The 20,795-nt window shown below is 45.7% G+C and overlaps 2 protein-coding genes across 3 annotated transcripts in view; both read left to right on the plus strand.

Annotated features, from left to right (window-relative positions):
• LOC140392592 (protein polyglycylase TTLL10-like) overlaps positions 1-15,742 on the plus strand; it is a 185,823-nt gene extending 170,081 nt beyond the window's left edge. For both annotated transcript variants that reach the window (XM_072477989.1, XM_072477990.1), the window contains 2 exons: positions 14,669-14,762; positions 14,903-15,742. In XM_072477989.1, coding sequence (XP_072334090.1) covers positions 14,669-14,762; positions 14,903-15,516 — 708 coding nt within the window. In that variant the 3' untranslated portion in view covers positions 15,517-15,742. The remainder of the gene's footprint in view (positions 1-14,668; positions 14,763-14,902) is intronic.
• Positions 15,743-15,829: 87 nt separating this feature from the next.
• The window catches only part of LOC140392593 (protein polyglycylase TTLL10-like), a 67,002-nt gene continuing 62,036 nt past the window's right edge, over positions 15,830-20,795 (plus strand). The window contains exon 1 of the mRNA XM_072477991.1: positions 15,830-15,961. The gene's annotated coding sequence lies outside the window, so the exon portion shown is untranslated. The remainder of the gene's footprint in view (positions 15,962-20,795) is intronic.

A 20,795-nucleotide genomic window follows, 5' to 3' on the forward strand; every position in this document is an offset into this window, starting at 1 on the left:
TAGCAAACATGAATTCAAATGCAACCCCCAAAGACTACAACACTAAGTAATCCTTTAAACTTTCCTTTTAACATCCATAAGACTTAAAAAAGAACTTTTAACAGAAGCACATCAGGTTAAAGTCACTACTGAGAGCAATTATTAGTTTTAAATCACCAAAGGATTGATTTACAGTTTTTAGATTACAGAGAGAGAGACTCATACACCTCCTGGCTGTGACTGCAGCTGTCCAGCTCTGAAAACTAAACTAAAACACACCCTGCAGCAAACAGCCTAAAACAAAAGTAAAAAGCTGACAGACAGCCCAGCTCCACCCACACTCTGACATCACTGATAAACACCCATTTCTCAAAGGTACATTTCTTAAACACCCATTTCTTAAAGGTACTGTCACATAACACCTCCCCCCAAGAAAAAAAATAAACCATCAACTTCAAGATGGTTTCATTTTTCACCTTTTCACTAAACTTTAAGAAATGCATACAGTAAATATACTTTTTCGTTTCAAAAAAACAACACACGCAAACAGGTATAATAATATAGTCCATTTTTTTTTGTTCATCTTCCTCCAACTGAAACTGCTTCCGTTCATCACATTCGTGACAAAGCATCGGCTATCACGTTTTCTCGTCCTGCCACATGTATTATTTTTAAATGAAATGGCTGTAACAATAAACACCAGCAAAACAGCCTTGCATTGTTATTCCGGAATCGCTCCAAAAACATCAACGGATATGATCAGTATATATCATGGTGTCAGACGGATTGCTGGTCACATAAATGTGAAAATGTTGCAAAGCTAGCACCAAACTCAAAGTCTCCTTCTCAATCGTGGAATACTTTTTCTGGTGAGAATTCAATTTATTTGACAAGTAACCAATAGGCCGCTCTGGCCCTTCATCGTCGTCTTGTAGAAGCACTGCACCCACATCACTTGCATCAACCGCCACATTGAATGGTTTGGTATAATTTGGGATGGCTAACACAGGAGCAGTGGTTAACACAGCCTTCAGGCCATCAAATGTCTGTTGACACTCTGCTGTCCACTGGAATTTGTTACGCTTCTTGAGCAAGTCCGTCAGTGGAGCGACCACACTGCTAAAATTCGGTACAAATTTCCGGTAAAATCCACTCGTACCAAGAAATCGCATTATTTCCCGTCGTGTCAAGGGTATCGGAAACTCCCCAATACCTTTTGTTTTCACAGCCCGTGGGACCATTCGACCCTGTCCGATTGTATGGCCAAGGAAAGTGACTTGAGCCTTTCCAAATTCTCTTTTGGCTAGGTTTATCACCAAACCAGCCCCCTGAAGTCGATCGAATAACTCCATAAGATGTTTTAAATGTTCTGTCCATGTCTGGCTGAAAATTACCAGATCGTCGATATATACCACACAACTGGGTAATCCTGAAACGACTTTGTTAGTTAACCGTTGAAATGTGGCTGGGGCGTTTTTCATGCCAAATGGCATAACTTTGAATTGGTATATACCATCTGGAGTCACAAAAGCTGAAATCTCCTTCACCCTTTCGGATAAAGGTACCTGCCAATTTTTAAGAACATCCTCATTTTCCAATTTAATTTGACTGTAAATTTACAGTCACCTGGATTTGGCTCATCACTTTGAGTTAGAAACAGTAACCTTTAAGTAAATCCAGTTTGGAAATAAAAGCTGCTTGTCCCATTTTCTCAATGCAATCCTCCAAATATGGGATAGGATAAGAGTCCGTTCTTGTAACTCCATTAACCTTTTTATAGTCCACACACAACCGTTGGGCACCGTCCGGTTTGGTACCATCACTATGGGTGAGCTCCATTGGCTGCAACCCACTTCAATTATGCCATTTTTAAGCATACTCTCAATCTCTCTGTTAACCTGTGCCAATTTTAAAGGGTTACGTCTGTATGGATGTCGTTTGATCGGAACAGCCTTTCCTACATCTACATCATGTATAGCCATTTTAGTACTTCCCAATTTATCTCTACAAACTTGCCCATGTGATATCAATAACTCTTTCAGGTCAGTCCCTTTTTTCCTCTGGGAGGTAACTCAACAATTTATCCCAATTTTTAAGAACATCCTCGTTTTCCAATTTAATTTGACTGTAAATTTACAGTCATCTAGATTTGGTTCGTCACTTTGAGTTAGAATCATTAAAACCTCCTCCTTTTTCTCTAGTTCCCTTTCAAAGTACCTTTTAAGCATATTCACATGACACACTCGGTGAGTCTTCCTTCTGTCTGGTGTTTCTACCACATAATTCACCTCACTTAATTTCCTTTCAATCTGATACGATCCACAAAACCTAGCTTTTAAAGGCTCACCTCCCACTGGTAACAACACTAAAACTTTATCCCCACTGGCAAAACTACAAACTTTGGATTTCTTGTCCGCTACCCGTTTCATCACATTTTGTGCAACTTTCAAATGTTGTCTAGCGAATTCACCTACTCTATTTAATCGTTCCCTAAAATTTGACACGTAATCCAATAGTGTAATTTCCGATTTCTCACCCACCAATTTTTGCTTAATTTAAGTGGTCCTCTTACCTCATGACCACATAATTCACCTCACTTAATTTCCTTTCAATCTGATAAGGTCCACAAAACCTAGCTTTTAAAGGTTCACCTACCACTGGTAACAACACTAAAACTTTATCTCCACTGGCAAAACGACGAACTTTGGATTTCTTGTCCGCTACCCGTTTCATCACATTTTGTGCAACTTTTAAATGTTGTCTAACCAATTCACCTGCTCTATTTAATCGTTCCCTGAAATTTGACACGTAATCCAATAATGTACTTTCCGATTTTTTTACTCACCAATTTTTCCTTAATCAATTTAAGTGGTCCTCTTACTTCATGACCAAAAATTAGTTCAAAAGGACTAAATTTGGTTGACTCATTAGGAGCATCCCTAATTGCAAACAGTACGAATGGAATTCCTTTATCCCAATCCTCTGGATAATCGTGACAATAAGCCCTCAACATTGTCTTTAATGTCTGATGCCACCTTTCTAATGCTCCCTACGATTCTGGATGGTACGCAGTTGATTTAAATTGTTTTATTCCTAAGCTATCCGTAACTTCTTTGAATAACCTTGAGGTACAATTTGATCCTTGATCCGATTGTATTTCTGTGGGTAGTCCATATCTAGTAAAGAATTTAAGTAACTCCACCACAATCTTTTTAGCTGTAATGTTCCGTAGGGAATGACCTCTGGAAACCTAGTAGACACATCCATTATAGTCAAAAGATATTGATTCCAGGCAGCACGGTGGCGCAGTGGGTTAGCCCTGTTGCCTCACGGCGCCGAGGTTCCAGGTTCGATCCCGGCTCTGGGTCACTGTCTGTGTGGAGTTTGCACATTCTCCCCGTGTTTGTGTGTGTTTCGCCCCCACAACCCAAAAGATGTGCACGCTAGGTGGATTGGCCATGCTAAATTGCCCCATAATTGGAAAAAAATAATTGGGTATTCTAAATTTTAAAAAAAAGATATTGATTCCCACTTTTCGTTTTAGGAAGCGGTCCCACGCAATCAATTAGGACCCTTGTAAAAGGTTCCTCAAATGCTGGAATGGGTATTATGGGTGCAGGTTTTATTACTGCTTGAGGTTTCCCTATCACTTGAAATGTGTGACATGATTGACAAAATTTAACGACATCTTTATGTAGTCCAGGCCAATAAAAATGTTTTTGTATTTTAGCTTGAGTTTTCCTTATTCCCAAATGACCTCCCACTGGTACCTCATGTGCAACTCGCAACACTTCCTTTCTATACCTTACCGGCAATACTACTTGATGAACTTCTGCCCACTTTTCATCCACCTGCATATGTAAAGGTCTCCATTTTCTCATCAAGACATTACTTTTACAGTAATAACACTCTGGTATACACTCAGATTCCTCTTCAGTATATGCTTTCTGATACATCCGTTTTATTTCTAAATCTTTCTGTTGTAACTCCGCCAATTTTCCTGAACTAAAAATATCCGCCTCATCCTCCACCTGTTCTTGTTTTTTTTCAACCATCTGATCAAAAATCTTTTCTGATACTTGCACTTCAACTTCATCTTCACTCTTTCCTTTTGACATCCATAAGACTTAAAAAAGAACTTTTAACAGAAGCACATCAGGTTAAAGTTTCTACTGAGAGCAGTTATTAGTTTTAAATCACCAAAGGATCGATTTACAGTTTTTAGATTACAGAGAGAGAGATTCATACACCTTCTGGCTGTGACTGCAGCTGTCCAGCTCTGAAAACTAAACTAAAACACACCCTGCAGCAAACAGCCTAAAACAAAAGTAAAAAGCTGACAGACAGCCCAGCTCCACCCACACTCTGACATCACTGATAATCATCCATTTCTTAAAGGTACATTTCTTAAACACCCATTTCTTAAAGGTTGTCTCACATGACACAAAGGTGATTAGTTCTTTAGGTACCTTCTTTGAGGTGTCAGTCAAAGCACAGTTAGTACCAATCTCTCTTCTGATTCGGAAAGCATTGGGTTCAAGTCCCACTCTGAGCACATAAGCCAGGCTGACACATCAGTGCAGTACTGAGGGAGGGCCACACTGTCCAAGATGCTGCCTTTCATTAATCAGAGGCCCCATCTGCCCTCTCAAGTTGACATAACTATCTGAAGACAAGCAGGTTGGTTTCCCCTGATGTCCTGGTCGACATTCACCGCTCAAATAGATTATCTGGTCATTATCACATTGCTTTTATTGGAGCTTGCTGTGCGTAAATTGGCTGCTGTGTTGCCCACGTTATAAGAGTGACCACACTTCAAAGGACCTTCACTGGCTTTAAAGTGCTTTGGGGACACCCTGAAATCGTGGAAGGTGCTATATGAACACAAGCCAATGTTTCTTATTAATGTCATGCCATTTCCAAACAGCGTTACTGCGTAATTAAAATTGTAATGAACCTTTAGTCAGCTGGTTGCTTAGATTTATTATATTTCTTATTTAGGAATTCGGTGCATCGTAAGATAGAATTGAGAATGAATTGATGAGCGAGAGAGAGATGGGTGAAATTAGTTTTAAACATTGATAGGATTTGTGCTAAATGGCCAGTTGATTCTTTTGTGGGAATGTTGTTACTGTCACCATGGTGTTTAAATCCAAATATAACAAGTAGTTTGTCTTTAGTACAACCCTTCCGTATGCTATTGTATCTGTAATGTTTGGATTAATAAACCTGGAGACCATGACAATCTTAAATAATATTTAGCAAATTCTTGCCATAATGTTACTGTAATTTGTAATCTGGTGATCATTTACTCTTTGGAATAGTTTCGAACAACTGGTAAATATTTTTAATCTGTTGGAAACCGTTTGAAACCAAGTGACTTGCTTTTTCATTTTTATTTTGAAGCTTCTGGCATAAGGCACACCAACCTTAATGAGGATAAGCAACTGTTCCTCTGCCTTTGTTGTTCCTAAATACTGGCCTCCGAAGACACATTCCTTCTGCACCACAGCATAAAGCAACAACAGCAATTGGCATTAAGAGTCCTGGGATGTTTTATTACTTTACAGGTGGTAGACAAATGCAAGTTGATGTTATTGCATTTATGCAGATCTTGTAACGTGGCAAACATCTCAAGGTATTTCAGGGTGGTGAGGGTAAAAGGTAATCCGTGAGAAATGGATAAGGGAATGGACTTAGAAGCATGACAGGGGGAGAATCAACTTTTACAGATATACCATAGAAAGCATCCTATCTGGCTGCATCACAGCCTGGTATGGCAACTGCTTGGCCCAAGACCGTAAGAAACTACTGAGAGTCGTGAACACAGTCCAGTCCATCACGCAAGCCCGCCTCCCATCCATTGACTCTGTCTACACCTCCCCCTGCCTTGGGAAAGCGAGCAGCATAATCAAAGATCCCTCCCGCCCAGGTTATTTGCTCTTCCAACCTCTTCCATCGGGCAGGAGATAAAAGTGTCTGAGAACACGCACTAGCAGATTCAAAAACAGCACGGTAGTACTGCTGCTTCACAGCGCCAGGGTCCCAGGTTCGATTCCCCGCTGGGTCACTTTCTGTGCGGAGTCTGCACGTTCTCCCCGTGTCTGCGTGGGTTTCCTCCGGGTGCTCTGGTTTCCTCCCACAAGTCCCGAAAGGCGTGCTTGTTAGGTGAATTGGACATTCTGAATTCTCCCTCAGTGTACCCGAACAGGCGCCGGAATGTGGCGACTAGGGGATTTTCTCAGTAACTTCATTGCAGTGTTAATGTAAGCCTACTTGTGACAATAAAGATTATTATTATTATTGTTACCAGACTCCTAAATGACCCTCTTATGGACTGATCTGATCTCTTCACACATCTTCTCTACTGAGTAGTACTGCACTCCTGTATGCTTCCCCCGATGCCTTTATTTATGTTGTGTATTATGTGTGCCCTATTTTTTTCATGTATGGAATGATCTGCCTGGACTGTACACAGAACAAAACGTTTCACTCTACCTTGGTACACGCGACAATAAACAAATCCAAAGGACTAAAAGCTTGCACAAAAAGAGGCTGCACGGTGGCACAGTGGTTAGCACGGCTGGCTCACAGCACCAGGGACCCGGGTTCGATTCCAGCCTTTGGTCATTGTCTGTGAGGAGTCTGCATGTTCTCCCCATGTCGGTGTGGGTTTCCTCCGGGTGCTCCGGTTTCCCCCCACTGTTCAAAGATGTGCAGGTTAGGTGGATTGGCCGCGCTAAATTGACCCTTAGTGTCCAACAGGTTAGGTGTGGTTATTGGGTTATGCGAATAGGGTGGGGGAGTAAGCCTAGGTAGGGTGCACTTTCGGAGGGTTGGCCCGGACTCAATGGGCTGAATGGCCTCCTTCTGAACTGGAGTGATTCTATGAAAAAGGTGGAATTTACTTCCTGCATGGAATACTTGTGGTCCCAGTTGCGGTGGAACCTTCAGTGATCAGACCCCATCAACAACTTAAACTCCTCACAATTGAATTGTGTCTTTTTCTGTTTCCTGAGCTTTGAAAGCCACTTTTGAGGGTTTTTTCTTTTATTTGTTCCCGGATATGGGTAATGCACCAAGGCTAATGGTACAGCTCGCCCCTAGTGGCCCTGTGGAGCTTCTTTCTTCAATGGCAGATCCCACAGTGACGCCACTCCCACAATGGTGTTTGATAGGAGTCTGTGCAATGCTGAAGGTCACTGCCATGTGTCCCAGTCCGATTGGTGTGTGGTTTAGAGGGATGTTTGCAGTTGATGATATTCCAATGAGGTTGCTGGGTTGGATGTGATTAAATTCATCTCACTAAGGGCAGAATCAGAAAGAGATAGAAGGGCCACACACGCATATCACATGAAAACCACACGTACATCACATGCACATCACACACACACCACACTCATATCACACGCACATCACACACATGCACACCACATGACTATTACACAGAAACCACACGCACATCACATACAAACCACATGCACAGTACGAGCAAACCACTCACGCACCTCACACGCAAACCACACGCACACATCACACACAACGCACACCCAAAGGTGAGGTTGGCCAAAGTAGACCCCATTGAAGAGTAAACTGAATTTACAGCCTGTTGTTTGGTGAACTTGGTGACCTTCAGGCTGAACCTGATGACCTTACGGGTTTCCGTCCGTGGGCCCGATGCTTCCGATTCAAAGAGGTGGAGGCCAAGTTGGCTTCCCCTCTGGATGCAGAAGCGCTGGGTTGAATCATTTTAAGGAATCTCTCTCTGCAGCGGGGTGGCCCCGGAAGGTTGCTCAGCAAACAGGGCTGGGTGCTGACCACGTGATTTGGAGAGAAATGGCGGCAGGACCCATTGGGGTTTCGCTCTCAGCGTCGCAGCAGTTTGTCCTCAGTTCTGCAGCGAAAGTATGTGCTTAAAACATACAAAAGCTCAGCGTGTCATGTCAGCTGTCTCCGACTGCCCAAGGGATCCAGGTAAGGTCATGGTCCTCGTATTCCGAGGGTAATTTGATTAGATTGTGTCTGGGAATCTCTCTTAGCCAGGGTCCCATTGTCTAAGTGATTTGGTGTGAAGGTTTGTCTCCACCTTAGGTGATTGCCTAAATGCTTTGTGATGCACTATCAATTACGACGAGACGAGAGTAGAATGTGATCGTGGCTTTGTTACACAGAGATGTGTGGCCTCCTACAGCAGCTGACGAATTGGCTGCTGTTCGGAGAGCACACACATTTATACTCCGCCTACTGGGCAGAGCCAACAGGCAGGGATCTACCCCCGTACCTGTAGCACAGGGGCCTTACCGTAATACCCATATATACAATATAATACAACAGTGGTGACTACCACACTTTGCTAATGAGAAAGGAGATGTGGGCAGGTAAGACAACTGCCCCAATGTGCTCACAACAATGTGGAGCTGCTGGCCAATCAGAGGCCAGCAGCACCTGAAGGAGGGGGGATGTCCGCTCACAGGGTCCTTGATTCTGGGGAAGACCCACTGCTGATCCTTTCTTAAATATCTGACAGGCACTTAATAGGGCAGGCCTTCCTCAAAGGAAGAGTCGTGTGACTCTCACCGGCTCTCTGGCTGGGGTTAGGGCCCCCTGTCAAGTGGATTGAATTCTGCCCCTTACTCTAGTCAAAAAAAAGTTGCTGGAGAGGAAAAGTGAGCAAGGAAATGCCAAGGAGATGATGGGAGTAAAAGTCGTTATTTAAAACTATAGGTGTATTAACACTGCCACACACGAGCATGTTGTCATCGTCCCATCTCCACCTCATTCCCTTGGTCTCGAATGTGAAAGATCAGTATGAGCCACTCACATAGCCCACAGAGTTGAATCTCACAAAACATGAAAGAGCAAAAAAGGGCATTGGAGAGGAGCAAAAAGCTAGAAGGGCATAACTGAGATGGGATGAAGATTATTTTGGCAGTTCTGTAATCGGTGTAATTTACCACTTCCACCCAAATTTCAAAAGGCTGGCAAAACGCCACAGTAGCTCAAAAAGCAGTCAGGAACATTGGCCGATCACGCTGGTGTGATTACATCGGAGCTTGGGAACTTGGGCCTGAACCTTTTACCACCTCTGCCGGCTTCTTTAAGCAGTTCCTCGTTTGTGGTACTCTACGGGCCCGCTCAAAGTGTTTGGTCCCACTCTTCTGTGGGAAAATTGTGGTGGATTTTTCAAGTGCGCCCCCTCCCTCCCCACCAACACAGGGATGTCAACATATTGCTGGAGGGTTCAAAGTGTAACCTCCTTATCTCCAAACTCCTTGCCCAGAAACCACATGTGTTCTTAGGGTTTCCGAGGGTCTTTGGTTAAAGTGGTGGTTGGGAAGGCGGGGTGGGGTGGGCGGGGGCGCGACGTGTTGAGAAGGACGGTTTCCCTGCTGAAATCAGTCTCAGCGTTTGCAATTCAGAGCCTGGCATGTTTAAAAGAAGCACACTTGAATTCATTGGTCCGTACAGCAGGCGAGGCACCCCCTGGGTTCTGTCACCACAGTGTCCTGCCACCCACCCGGCGGAGACACTAACTATTCAGTGAATGCTACAAAGGTTCAGCATTGAGGTTTTAGTCCTGGACCAGCTGCCAGGAAATGCATGTGGGGAATCTAATGCCCATCACGAACATAGCCTGAGTCACATGCTTTCATTCCAGGCTCCACCGAAATAGGTTACTTCACATGATCGGCAACAGGGAGCTGGAGGCGCAGACGTAGAAATACCAGGAGGGCAGGAATGGTGCCCTGCTCGACTTCAGGGCAAACAAACCGAAGATGAATTTAGAGAAAACGGCAAATCTCAATGGCCATTGGAGAATTTTAAAACTGCCTCATGTTCGGGCGTGACCAGTGATTAAAAAGGGGAAACCGCGCATTCTCAAATCTGCATCCTTGTTTTCGAACCCTTCCATGGCCTCAGTCCTCCCTCCAGCTTTCGAGATCTCTGCTCGCCCCGAATCCTGGCCTCTTGCGCATCGCCGATTTCCGTCGCGTGCCTTCACCTGCTGAGCCCCGAGCTCGGGTAGTCCCGCCCTCGACATCTCCACCGCACTTTCCTTCTCGAAGATACTCCTTAAAACCTGTTTCTTTGACCAAGCTTTTGGTGACTGGGTCTAACATCTCCGTACGTGGCTCAGTGTTAATGGTCTCAATGGTCTTTTGGAGCACCTTGTGACGTTTGACTACATTAAAGCTGCCATTTAAATGTAAGTTGTTGTTGGCTGGACGTGAATCTTCTGCCTTGACCTTGCACCAATTGATTGGTTCTTCATAGCAGGCTTCAAGCCTCCTTTTCAGGCCATTCGATTTGTTGTTTCTTGTAAAATAGTAACAAACCAACAACAGGGAGCTTGACCCTGTCGCCTTTCTGCAGCTAAGGGTTAGCCATGGCCCAGGGGCTGCTTTTTATGATGTTCCGTCAAGTGGCCTGCGCAACTGCTAGCTAAAAATCTCACCCTGTAGATCTGCTCGTCATTGACAACCCTGCTGCTGGAATTGTGTGTTTCGTATCGATGAGCACAAAGGACGACAATGTGATAAGTGGGGGAAGGAAATCAAAAGTTACTGCTTGACCAAAGATGCACTGTACGCATTGCAGTTACTTGCTGCCATCTGGTGGATCTTCAAAGTATTAGCTATTCTGAAAGATTTTTCTTTGGCTGTTGCGATTCACTTTTCCCGCTGGCGAGCAGCCCAGCCCGTGGGTTTCCTGGCGTCGTGGGGTGGCACAATGGGAAATCCCATTGACAAGCGTCGGGAAGATGGAATCCCGCCGCCAGCGAACGCTGGGGGACCCGAGAATTAGACCATAAGACCTTAAGACAAAGGAGCAGAATTAGGCCACTCGGCCCATCGAATCTGCTCCGCCATTCAATCATGGCTTATGTTTCTCATCCTCATTCTCCTGCCTTCTCCCCATAACCCCTGATACCCTTATTAGTCAAGAATTCTGCCCAAGAAATCAATCTGGCTGATTCTGACAAACAACATGTAGCTTCCCTCCTATCTCTACCTTGTGTTAAATTTAAGGTGAAAATGCCGATTTAATGTTTTAATGTAGAATTATTTAATTTCCAAACACAGGGAATCAATACTATTATTCATACAAAAATTTTTTCACAATAACTCAAGACATGAGATTACAAATGGAAAAGTTGATTTTCTATTTATAAATTGAGAGTACCCAATTATTGTTTGTCCAATTGAGGGGTGTAGCGCCATCGATCACACACGAGGCGAGACTTAGAGAACTTCAATCGAGGCTTTATTGAGCAGACTTGTTCAGACTCGTTCTCCAGCAGCTCAGTCACAGAATGCAGCTGCGGGGAGTAAACCGGGTTCTTATACCCCGCCTATCTGGGTGGAGCCCAGTAGGCGGCAGATCCAATCGGGACCCAGCATCTGTCCTCCAATAGCTCCTCGGCATTCATGGTGTACCGTATTACCCCTAATGCATACCACCACAAGGGGCAATGTAGCATGGCCAATCCACCTACCCTGCACATCTTTGGGTTGTGGGGGTGAAACCCACGCAGACACGGGGAGAATGTGCAAACTCCACACGGACAGTGACCCAGGGCCGGGATCGAACCCGGGTCCTCAGCGCCGTAAGGCAGCAGTGCTAACCACTGCACCACTGCAGTGGAAAGTTGATTTCCTAACCTGCAGTGGTAAGTTAGAATCTGAAGTGAGTTCCCAGATGGCCTGGTGGTCATAGTCTGAGTGCTAAATTTGATTTCTTCACGGTCTTTTGGAGCACCTTGGGACGCTTGACCATATAAAAGCTGCCATATTAATGCAAGTTGGTGTTGGCTGGATCTGAATCTGCTGCATTGACCTTGGATCATACAGATGGGTTCTTCCAAGCAGGCTTCAGGCCTCCTTGTCAATCCATTCAATTGGTTGATTCTGGTGATACTCTGGTGGTTGCAAACATTCCAACGTCCCAGGACAATAGGCCAGAGGGAATGGCATGAGATTTCCAGGCCACTGACAAACCACCCCACCATTCAAACTCAACCAAACATTGCCAGATCAGTCAAAGAAAGAAAAATCTATTATCGAGTACTATTAGTGTAGTATTCTGTCCCAAGCTGCTTCACAGGACAGTTAGAATCACAGAATATCTACAGCGCAGAAGGAAGCGATTTGGCCCATCGAGTCTGCACCGACCCTCCGAAAGAGCACACTACCGTCCCCCTGTCCCCGTAACCCTAACCTGCACCTCTCTGGACACTAAGGGCAGCATGGTAGCATTGTGGATAGCACAATTGCTTCACAGCTCCAGGGTCCCAGGTTCGATTCCCGGCTTGGGTCACTGTCTGTGCAGAGTCTGCACATCCTCCCCGTGTGTGCGTGGGTTTCCTCCGGGTGCTCCGGTTTACTTCCACAGTCGAAAGATGTGCAGGTTAGGTGGATTGGCCATGATAAATTGCCCTTAGTGTCCAAAATTGCCCTTCGTGTTGGGTGGGGTTACTGGGTTAGGGGGATAGGGTGGAGGTGTTGACCTTGGGTAGGGTGCTCTTTCCAAGAGCCGATGCAGACTCGATGGGCCGAATGGCCTCCGTCTGCACTGTAAAATCTATGATAATTCTATGATAATGTTAGCACGACCAATCCACCTAACGTACCTATCTTTGGACTGTGGGAGGAAACCGGGTCACTCGGAGGAAAATGCCGATGGCTAAACTGCCTGTTTTAATGTAGAATTATTCAATTTCCAAACACAGGGATCCAATATTACTATTCACACAAAAAACCTTTCACAATAACCCAAGACAGGAGATTACAAATGGAAAAGACACAGGGAGAAAGTGCAAACTTAACACAGGCAGTCACCCATGGCCAGAATTGAACCCGGGTCCCTGGCGCTGTGAGGCAGCAGCACTAAGCCCCTTATCAAATCATTAAACCAAGCGACCTGAAGAGATATTAGGGAAAAGAAGGATGAGAGTATTTAAAATTCTTTCATGGGATGTGGGCCTCGCTGGTCAGGCCAGCATTTGTTATCCATCCCCAATTGCCCTGGAACTGAATGTCTTGTTGGGGCTATTTCAGAGGACGGTTAATCGACCACATTGCTGTGGATCTGGAGTCACGTGTAGGCCAGATCAGGTAAGATCAGCAGATTTCCTTCCCTAAAGGGTATTAGAGGGTTTTTATGACAACTTATGATAATTTCATGATCACCATTACTGAGACTAATGACGGAATCTCCCACCTGGGACTTCTGGCGGGGTAAAGTTAAACCACGCCATATCTTCCTGACCCAGTGTAATTAATTATGCATTGGCTTTGGGCCGTCAGCTGTGATGCGGCAGCCTTGAGGACATGCATCTCGCTATCAGATCGGTGTGCTATATTTAAAAGGTGGCCAGTGAACATGTCCTCCGATCTCTAATTGGCCAATCCCATGTGAGGTGACTACTCATTTTTAAAAATTAGTTTATGGGCTGTGGGCGTCACTGGCGAGATCCTCATTTACTGGCCATTCCTAGTTGCCCCCGAGAAGGTGGTGGTGAGCTGCCTTCTTGAACCGCTGCAGTCCTTCGGGTGTAGGTACACCCACAGTGCTGTTAGGGAGGGAATTCCAGGATTTTGAGCCAGCGAAAGTAAAGGAACAGAGATGTATTTCCAAGTCAAGATGGTGAGTGACTTGGAGGGCCACCTCCAGATGGTGGGGTTCCCAGATATCTGCTGCTCTTGTCCTTCTAGATGGTAGTGGTCGTGGGTTTGGATCCTTGGTGAGTTCCTGCAGCTCATCTTGTAGGTGGTGCACACAGCTGCCACTGTTCATCAGTGGTGGAGGGAGCGAATGTTTGTGGAAGGGGGAGCAATCAAGTTGGAGGCTTTACCCTGGGTGCTGTTGAGCTTCTTGAGTGTTGTTGGAGCTGCACTCATCCAGGCAAGTGGAGAGTTTTCCATCCCACTCCTGATTTCAGCCTTGCAGCTGGTGGACAAGCTTTGGGGAGATCAGGGGATGAGTTACTCGCTGCAGGATTCCTAGCTTTTGACCTCCTCTGGTAGTCACAGTATTTATATGGCTAGTCCAGTTCAGTTTCTGGGCAAGGATAACCACCAGGATGTTGATAAGGGATTCAGCGATGGTAACAGTATGGCTGGGACCATATTTGACCCCACCATCAGGGTTCTGATCCAAAACACAAAATCCTGTCCAATGTGAGTCTTAACCATTGACAGCCGTATAACTAGGCTGGTGTTTTCCATATGAGGCTTGTGGACTTTACAGTAGGGTCAAGGAGATGATGATCAGGAGCAGGCATTGGGAATCTGAATGAATTTTCCTTGCACACTTGGCAGTATTGAGATCAAGACTAAGACTAAGACTAAGGGTATACCCCCGCACCCCCCTCCCCCTCCCCGGGCTACAAACTCCCTCGAGCGTCACTAATTTTTGGACATGATTAGTTTACATTTTGAAAGCCATGATTCACATTATGGTGGAAATTACTCCTGGGGACTGAGGAAAGCATGGTATGTCCCAGATCGTTGCGCCGCCCCCCACACACTTACCTGACAGGGAACATTGCTCTGCACTCTGAACCTTCTGGTTTGAAAGGCTCAGTTGCATGCCATTGGAAAAGCCGCCCAAAACTATTTATCTGGTCTGAATCAATTTGAAAGATGTACCCAAAGGGTTAACGTGCTCTGTTTGGTCTGCTTTGTAGGTCTGGTTACTCGAGATAAATGCAAACCCATCTTTACTGATAAATTGTGAGGTTCTCAAATCAGTAATTCCTAAAGTAATAAATGAAGCCCTTGGTAAGATGGCCATTTGTATCTTTATGTAGATTTACAGAAGGATATTTGTACAAATTGATGACAAGTATTCAAGTAAATATTTCTTTATGAATAATTAAAGCTGTATTCAATAGTATGTTTTTCTCTATTTCTGCTATTAGACTTGGTATTTGAGATCTTCAAAAAATCTGGTCGAGGAACGTACATCATGCCACTTGAGACACAGAAAGAATTTGTCCTACTTTATAATAGTTCCCACAAAGAACCTTTTTTGAGATTTAACACAAGGCTAGAATCCAGGATATCAGAGAGAGCAGCCATTCTTAAACGCCCCCAAAAGGCTGAGAACAGGCCCAAGATAAATGTTGTGACGAATGTAGACTTGGTACCAACGTTGGATTCTGTGCCAATTCAACCTAAAGCTCCGGGGAAGGTGGCTTCACTGCTCTCACAAAGGCCACTCCCAGAGATTTCGCTGGCACAACATCTGAGCTCCAGCAAGACTAAAGTTAAAAATAATCTGCAGTCGTGCAATCACTCCACCGGACTCCCTCCGGAGGAACAGGGCCAAGTCAAAGAAAGGATAACGGGTGCCCAGATAATATCCAGGAATCACTCTGCCAGCGGTCCGATGTGCAAAAGCTTGGAGAACAGCTTGATGACGTTTAATTCTTCCTTTCATTCTCTGATCATCACCAGGACTCCACTTATACCCAAGAGAACCAATACAAGACTATCGGAGATGAAGATTGGCTCCAAAGAGATCGACACATGACATTGCTCAGTCAATAGAGGCAGGAATGCCTATTTTTTTTAAATAGTCTGCGCCAGTATTAAAAGTGAACTTTATTCATAGAAAGCCAATCATGAAGTGCTCGGATTCTTTGAGCACCTACTAAGAGGTGATGATTCTGTTCCCGCTTGACAGTGTGAAGTCAGTGCCCCATTTAGGTTCACACGTTACGCGGCAGTGATCAATAAAACTGGTGTTTAAAGTGCAATTTTAAGAGTCCTTGATACCTCTGTGTCTGTCTGTCTGTTCCATTTCATGGAGTGAAAATTCATCTTATTCTTCTGGTTTTTTCAGCATAACTGTCTACTTTGAGAGCTTTCTGCAGCAGGTTTAATGTCCAATTGATATGCAAATGCAACAAGCTCTTAGGAATACTGAGGAGGCTAAGGGCGGGGTGCCAAGCAAACGGTGGAGCCAGGTCAACCAGGTAACAAGTGTTTGAAATCCACAACTTACATCTCTTGCTGCCCTGAACTTGCCGGCAACTCTCAAAGCATCAAAAATAGTGTGCACTACACGAACATGAAGTCATCTTTCCCACCAAATGTAGATCCATTCAAATGCATTTATCTGATTAATTGCAATGAGGGTGTTAAACGAAAACTCTTACCATTCACTGCATACCCATTTTTCTTGTGGGCTGTGTTATGGGTCCGGGTTTACAGAACCCCAAAGTGTTTCATGGAATTCAACCGACCCACAACTTTTAATATATTGTGGTGTGGGAAGCACACAGCGTGCTCTCCAGATGTGATATGGCAGAGATGGACAAATGGTTTTTAAAACAAAACAATGTTTATTCTATGAACTCAAGTTAACCTTTTAAAAACAAACATTGAATATCTTAACACCCATTACTTCAAAGATAACCCCAAAAGATTACAACACTAAATAACCCTTCAAACTGTTCCTTTAAACATCCAAAAGACTTCAAACCTTCAAAAACAGACATTAGGTTGCATTCAATATATTTAGAGTCTTTGGATTGGCAGAAATCAACAGACCAGCTCTGTGTTTCTTCCTGCAGCTCACAGCAAAACACACAGACACTCCCAGCTGCGTTCTCAAGCTGAAACTCAAAAAAGCAGAAGTGAGCTCAGCTCCCCCCACCCTCTGACATCACTTCAGTAATATAATCAGCTCCATTTCTTAAAGTACATTGCTTAAACATCCATTTCTTAAAGGTACTCTCACATGACAGCTGACAAATCCCCTGGCCCAGATGGACTTCATGCTATGGTCGTGAAAGAAGTGGCTAGTGAGATAGTTGATGCATTGGTTTTAATTTTCCAAAATTCCTTAGATTTGCGGATCGTTCCACTTGATTGGAAGATGGCAAATGTAACTCCTTTATTCAAAAAGGGAAGGAGACAGGAAATGGAAACTACAGGCAAGTTAGTTTAACATCTGCCAAAAGGAAAATGTTAGAAGACAGAATTGAAGGTATTATAACAGGACATGGGAAAAATTCAAGGCCATCAGGCAGAGTCAACATGGTTTTGTGAAAGGGAAATCATGTTTAACCAATTTATTGGAGTTATTTGAAGGAATCATGTGTTGTGGATAAAGGGGAACCCGTGGATGCACTGTACATAGATTTCCAGAAGGCATTTGATAATGTGCCACATAAAAGGTTATTGTGTAAAATAAAAGTTCATGGTGTAAAGGGGATTGATGATTGGCTAGCTAACAATAAAACAGAATTGCCATGAATTGGTCTTTTTCTAGTTAGCGATGTAACGAGTTGTCTACCACAGGGATCAGTGATGAGGCCTCAACTTCTACAATTTATAGAAATGATTTGGACGAAGGGACTGAAGGTACGGTTGCTAAATTTGCTGATGACACAAAGATAGGTCGAAAAGTAAATTATGAAGAGGATGTAAGAAAACTACAAGAAGGGCAGAGATAGATTAAGTGAGTGGGCAAAAATCTGGCAGATGGAGTATAATGTGGGCAAATGTGAAATTATCCATTTTGGCAGGAAGAATAAATAGGGCAGCACGGCAGCATAGTGGTGTTGGCATTGTTGCTTTGCAGCCCCAGGGTCTCAAGTTCGATTCCTGGCTTGGGTCACTGTCTGTGCGGAGTCTGCACATTCTCTCTGTATCTGCGTGGGTTTCCTCCGGGTGCTCCGGTTTCCTCCCACAAGTCCCGAAAGACGTGCTGTTATATAACTTGAACACTAAATTCTCCCTCTGTGTACTCGAGCAGGCGCCGGAATGTGGCAACTAGGGGCTTTTCACAGTAACTTAATTGCAGTGTTAATGTAAGCCTACTTGTGACAATAAAGAATACTTTAACTTTGTGACAATAATAATAATTGTTATTAAAACACAAGATTATTATCTGATTGGTGAGAGATTGCAGAGCTCTGAGTTACAGAGGGATCTGGGTGTTCTAGTGCATAAACCACAATAGGCTGGCACACAGATACAGAGAGTAATTAGGAAAGCTAATAGAATGTCATTGTTTATTGCAAGGGAAATTGCTTACAAGGGTAGGGAGGTTATGTTGCAGTTGTCCAGGACATTGATGAAGCCACATTTGGCATTTTGTGTGCAATTCTGTTCTTATTTAAGGAAAGATGTGAATGCGTTAGATGCAGTTCAGAGACGGTTTACTAGACTAAGGGTGCGGTTTTCCCATCGCAGAGCGCCCTGCGTCGATCCTGTTATGCCAGGTGAATAACAGGAGAGGCCAAAGATGGAATCTGCGCCATGCGCCAAACAGTTTGCTATTCTCCTGGCCCGCTCCCGATGGCGTGACCAAGACCTCGCCCAGAAAAGGCCAGAGACTGATTAAACCTAATTTGCATTCATTATAATCTCATTAGCGAGATTAAAGACGCATGCAGTGGCCTCCCCGGAGTCACCTGCCCCCCCCCTCGTCAGCGGGAAGTCACGCGGGCGCCGTTTAGTGCTCCTCTACAAAGTCGGGGATCTGGTGAAACGGGTACCGAGGGGGAGCTCTCCATTTACCGGAATGCAGCTGAAGGGCACCGTAGCTGATGCCCCAGTGGTAAGGGGACTGGGGGGGTGGGGGGAGCATTGTTTGGGGGGCTGGAGGTTGCAAGAGGCTCTGTGGTTTCAATGTTGCAGTCTGCCTTCTTCTCTACCTGTGTACCCGGGTGTAAACATTCCATTTCACAACCCTTTGACTGTGAAGCTACCTCAAAGGAGGGATTAGCCTTGTTAGTTGTGATAGCACTTCATGGTCCCTGAACTCTCAAGTGCCTCCTTGAAAGATCAGGTGGCCTATCTGAGAGGATAATAGGTGGACTGGATATCCTGCAACCTTTGATATCTGAGCAGCCTGCCTGTGCTCCATGTGCATCAGCAGTTAAACAGTCAAGAGCAGGGGTTCACCTATGAGGACCCTCTCACGGAAGGTAAGTATCTGGGTGAGCAGATGACACTTAAGCATGACATCCCAAATGTTACTGGCAGAGGCCTGGGGTCTAGGGGCTCCTGATCTGGCCAGGAGTGAGTGTGCAGAGCAAAGGTTGCCAACACAGCTGGCTCGCTGGATGGCACTCTGAGAGAAGGCGGGGTAATCAAGGTAAGAGTTGGGGGGGAGGGGGGGGTGGCTTGGGGCTTTAAGGGTCCCGGGATGGAGGACTTAACTGGTTGTTGGTCTCTCTCCCAGATACAAAGATGAATGTTGACCTTGATCCCATGGAGGTTGCCATAGTTCTGCTTGTTGCAGCCCAGGTGGGCAGACATCGCCAAAGGCAGGAAGGCCAACGCAGGTTGGAGCCTGCACCACATCTGCAGGAGGCCACTGCACAGCCTCAAGGCCCGGCCACCCATCAGGCTGAGGAGGAGGCCAGACGGGGAGACCAACAGCGTGCTGGGGTGTACAGGAGTCGATGGCTGCACAAAGGGCTGACGGGCACCATGTGGCTCAAGAGGGAGACGGGAAGTGTGGCACCTGTAGCACCCCGTGGAGAAAGAGGACACCTGCCCCCAGTGGCCATGAAGATCACTGCAGCCCTTCATTTTTATGCCATTGAGTCATTCCAGGGCTCGAACAGGGACAGACCTTTGTGACATTTCACAATCTTCAGCCCGCAGATGCCTCATGACATGACAGATGCCTGCAGGCCTGGGCACCTGGCTACATCACTGTCATAACCCACACGGGACTTAACGGGGTGGAATGATGGTCTTCCCCGTGTCCCTTGCAGAGCATGAGCCGCCCCCTTAAGTGGTGGCGTAGACTCAATCTAAGTCGCATATAAGGTTGGCCGACCTGTTAAGACCCGGTTGGGAACTACCGGGAGCTGTGTATTGTAGCCGTGTAAATAAACCTACGTTTCTTCGATACTACTCTGCAACTTCATAAACATCACCTACGACCTGGACCAGGCCTATCAAGATGCCCAGGCTGTAGGATTCACCACAGGTGCCGGGATACCTCGGGTCCAGAGGGGCGATCGTTGGCACACATGTTGCCCTGTGAAAATCGGGACATCAGGGAGTGCCTTATGAGGGCAGGTTCATAGATTATCATAGAATTTACAGTGCAGAAGGAGGCCATTCGGCCCATCGAGTCTGCACCGGCTCTCGGAAAGAGCACCCTACTTAAGCCCATGACTCCACCCTATCCCCGTAACCCACGAACCTTTTGGACACAAAGGGGTAATTTATCATGGCCAATCTACCTAACCTGCACATCTTTGGACTGTGGGAGGAAACCGGAGCACCCGGAGGAAACCCACGCACACACGGGGAGAATGTGCAGACTCCGCACCGACAGTCACCCGAGGCCGGAATTGAACCCGGGACCCTGGAGCTGTGAGGCACAAGTGCTAACCACCATGCACGGTAGCATTGTGGATAGCACAATTGTTTCACAGCTGGTTAGGCGAATTGGCCATGATAAATTGCCCTTAATGTCCAAAATTGTCCTTAGTGTTGGGTGAGGTTACTGGGTTATGGGGATTGGGTGGAGGTGTTGACCTTGGGTAGGGTGCTCTTTCCAAGAGCCGGTGCAGACACGATGGGCCGAATGGCCTCCTTCTGCACTGTAAATTCTATGAATTCTATGATGCTGCCCCGGTTGGAGAGATCAGGGGTGGGATTCTCCGACCTCCCGCCGGGCCGGAGAATCGCCGGGTGGCGGTGTGAATCCCGCCCCCGCCGGCTGCCGAATTCTCCGGCGCTGGGGTTCTGGCGAGAGCGGGAATCGCGCCGGTCTATGGCCGCTTGCAGCGGCTCCCCAGCGATTCTCCGCCCCGCAATGGGCCGAGTGGCCGC

This window comes from Scyliorhinus torazame, chromosome 16, assembly GCF_047496885.1.
Source record: "Scyliorhinus torazame isolate Kashiwa2021f chromosome 16, sScyTor2.1, whole genome shotgun sequence".
NCBI lineage: Eukaryota > Metazoa > Chordata > Chondrichthyes > Carcharhiniformes > Scyliorhinidae > Scyliorhinus > Scyliorhinus torazame.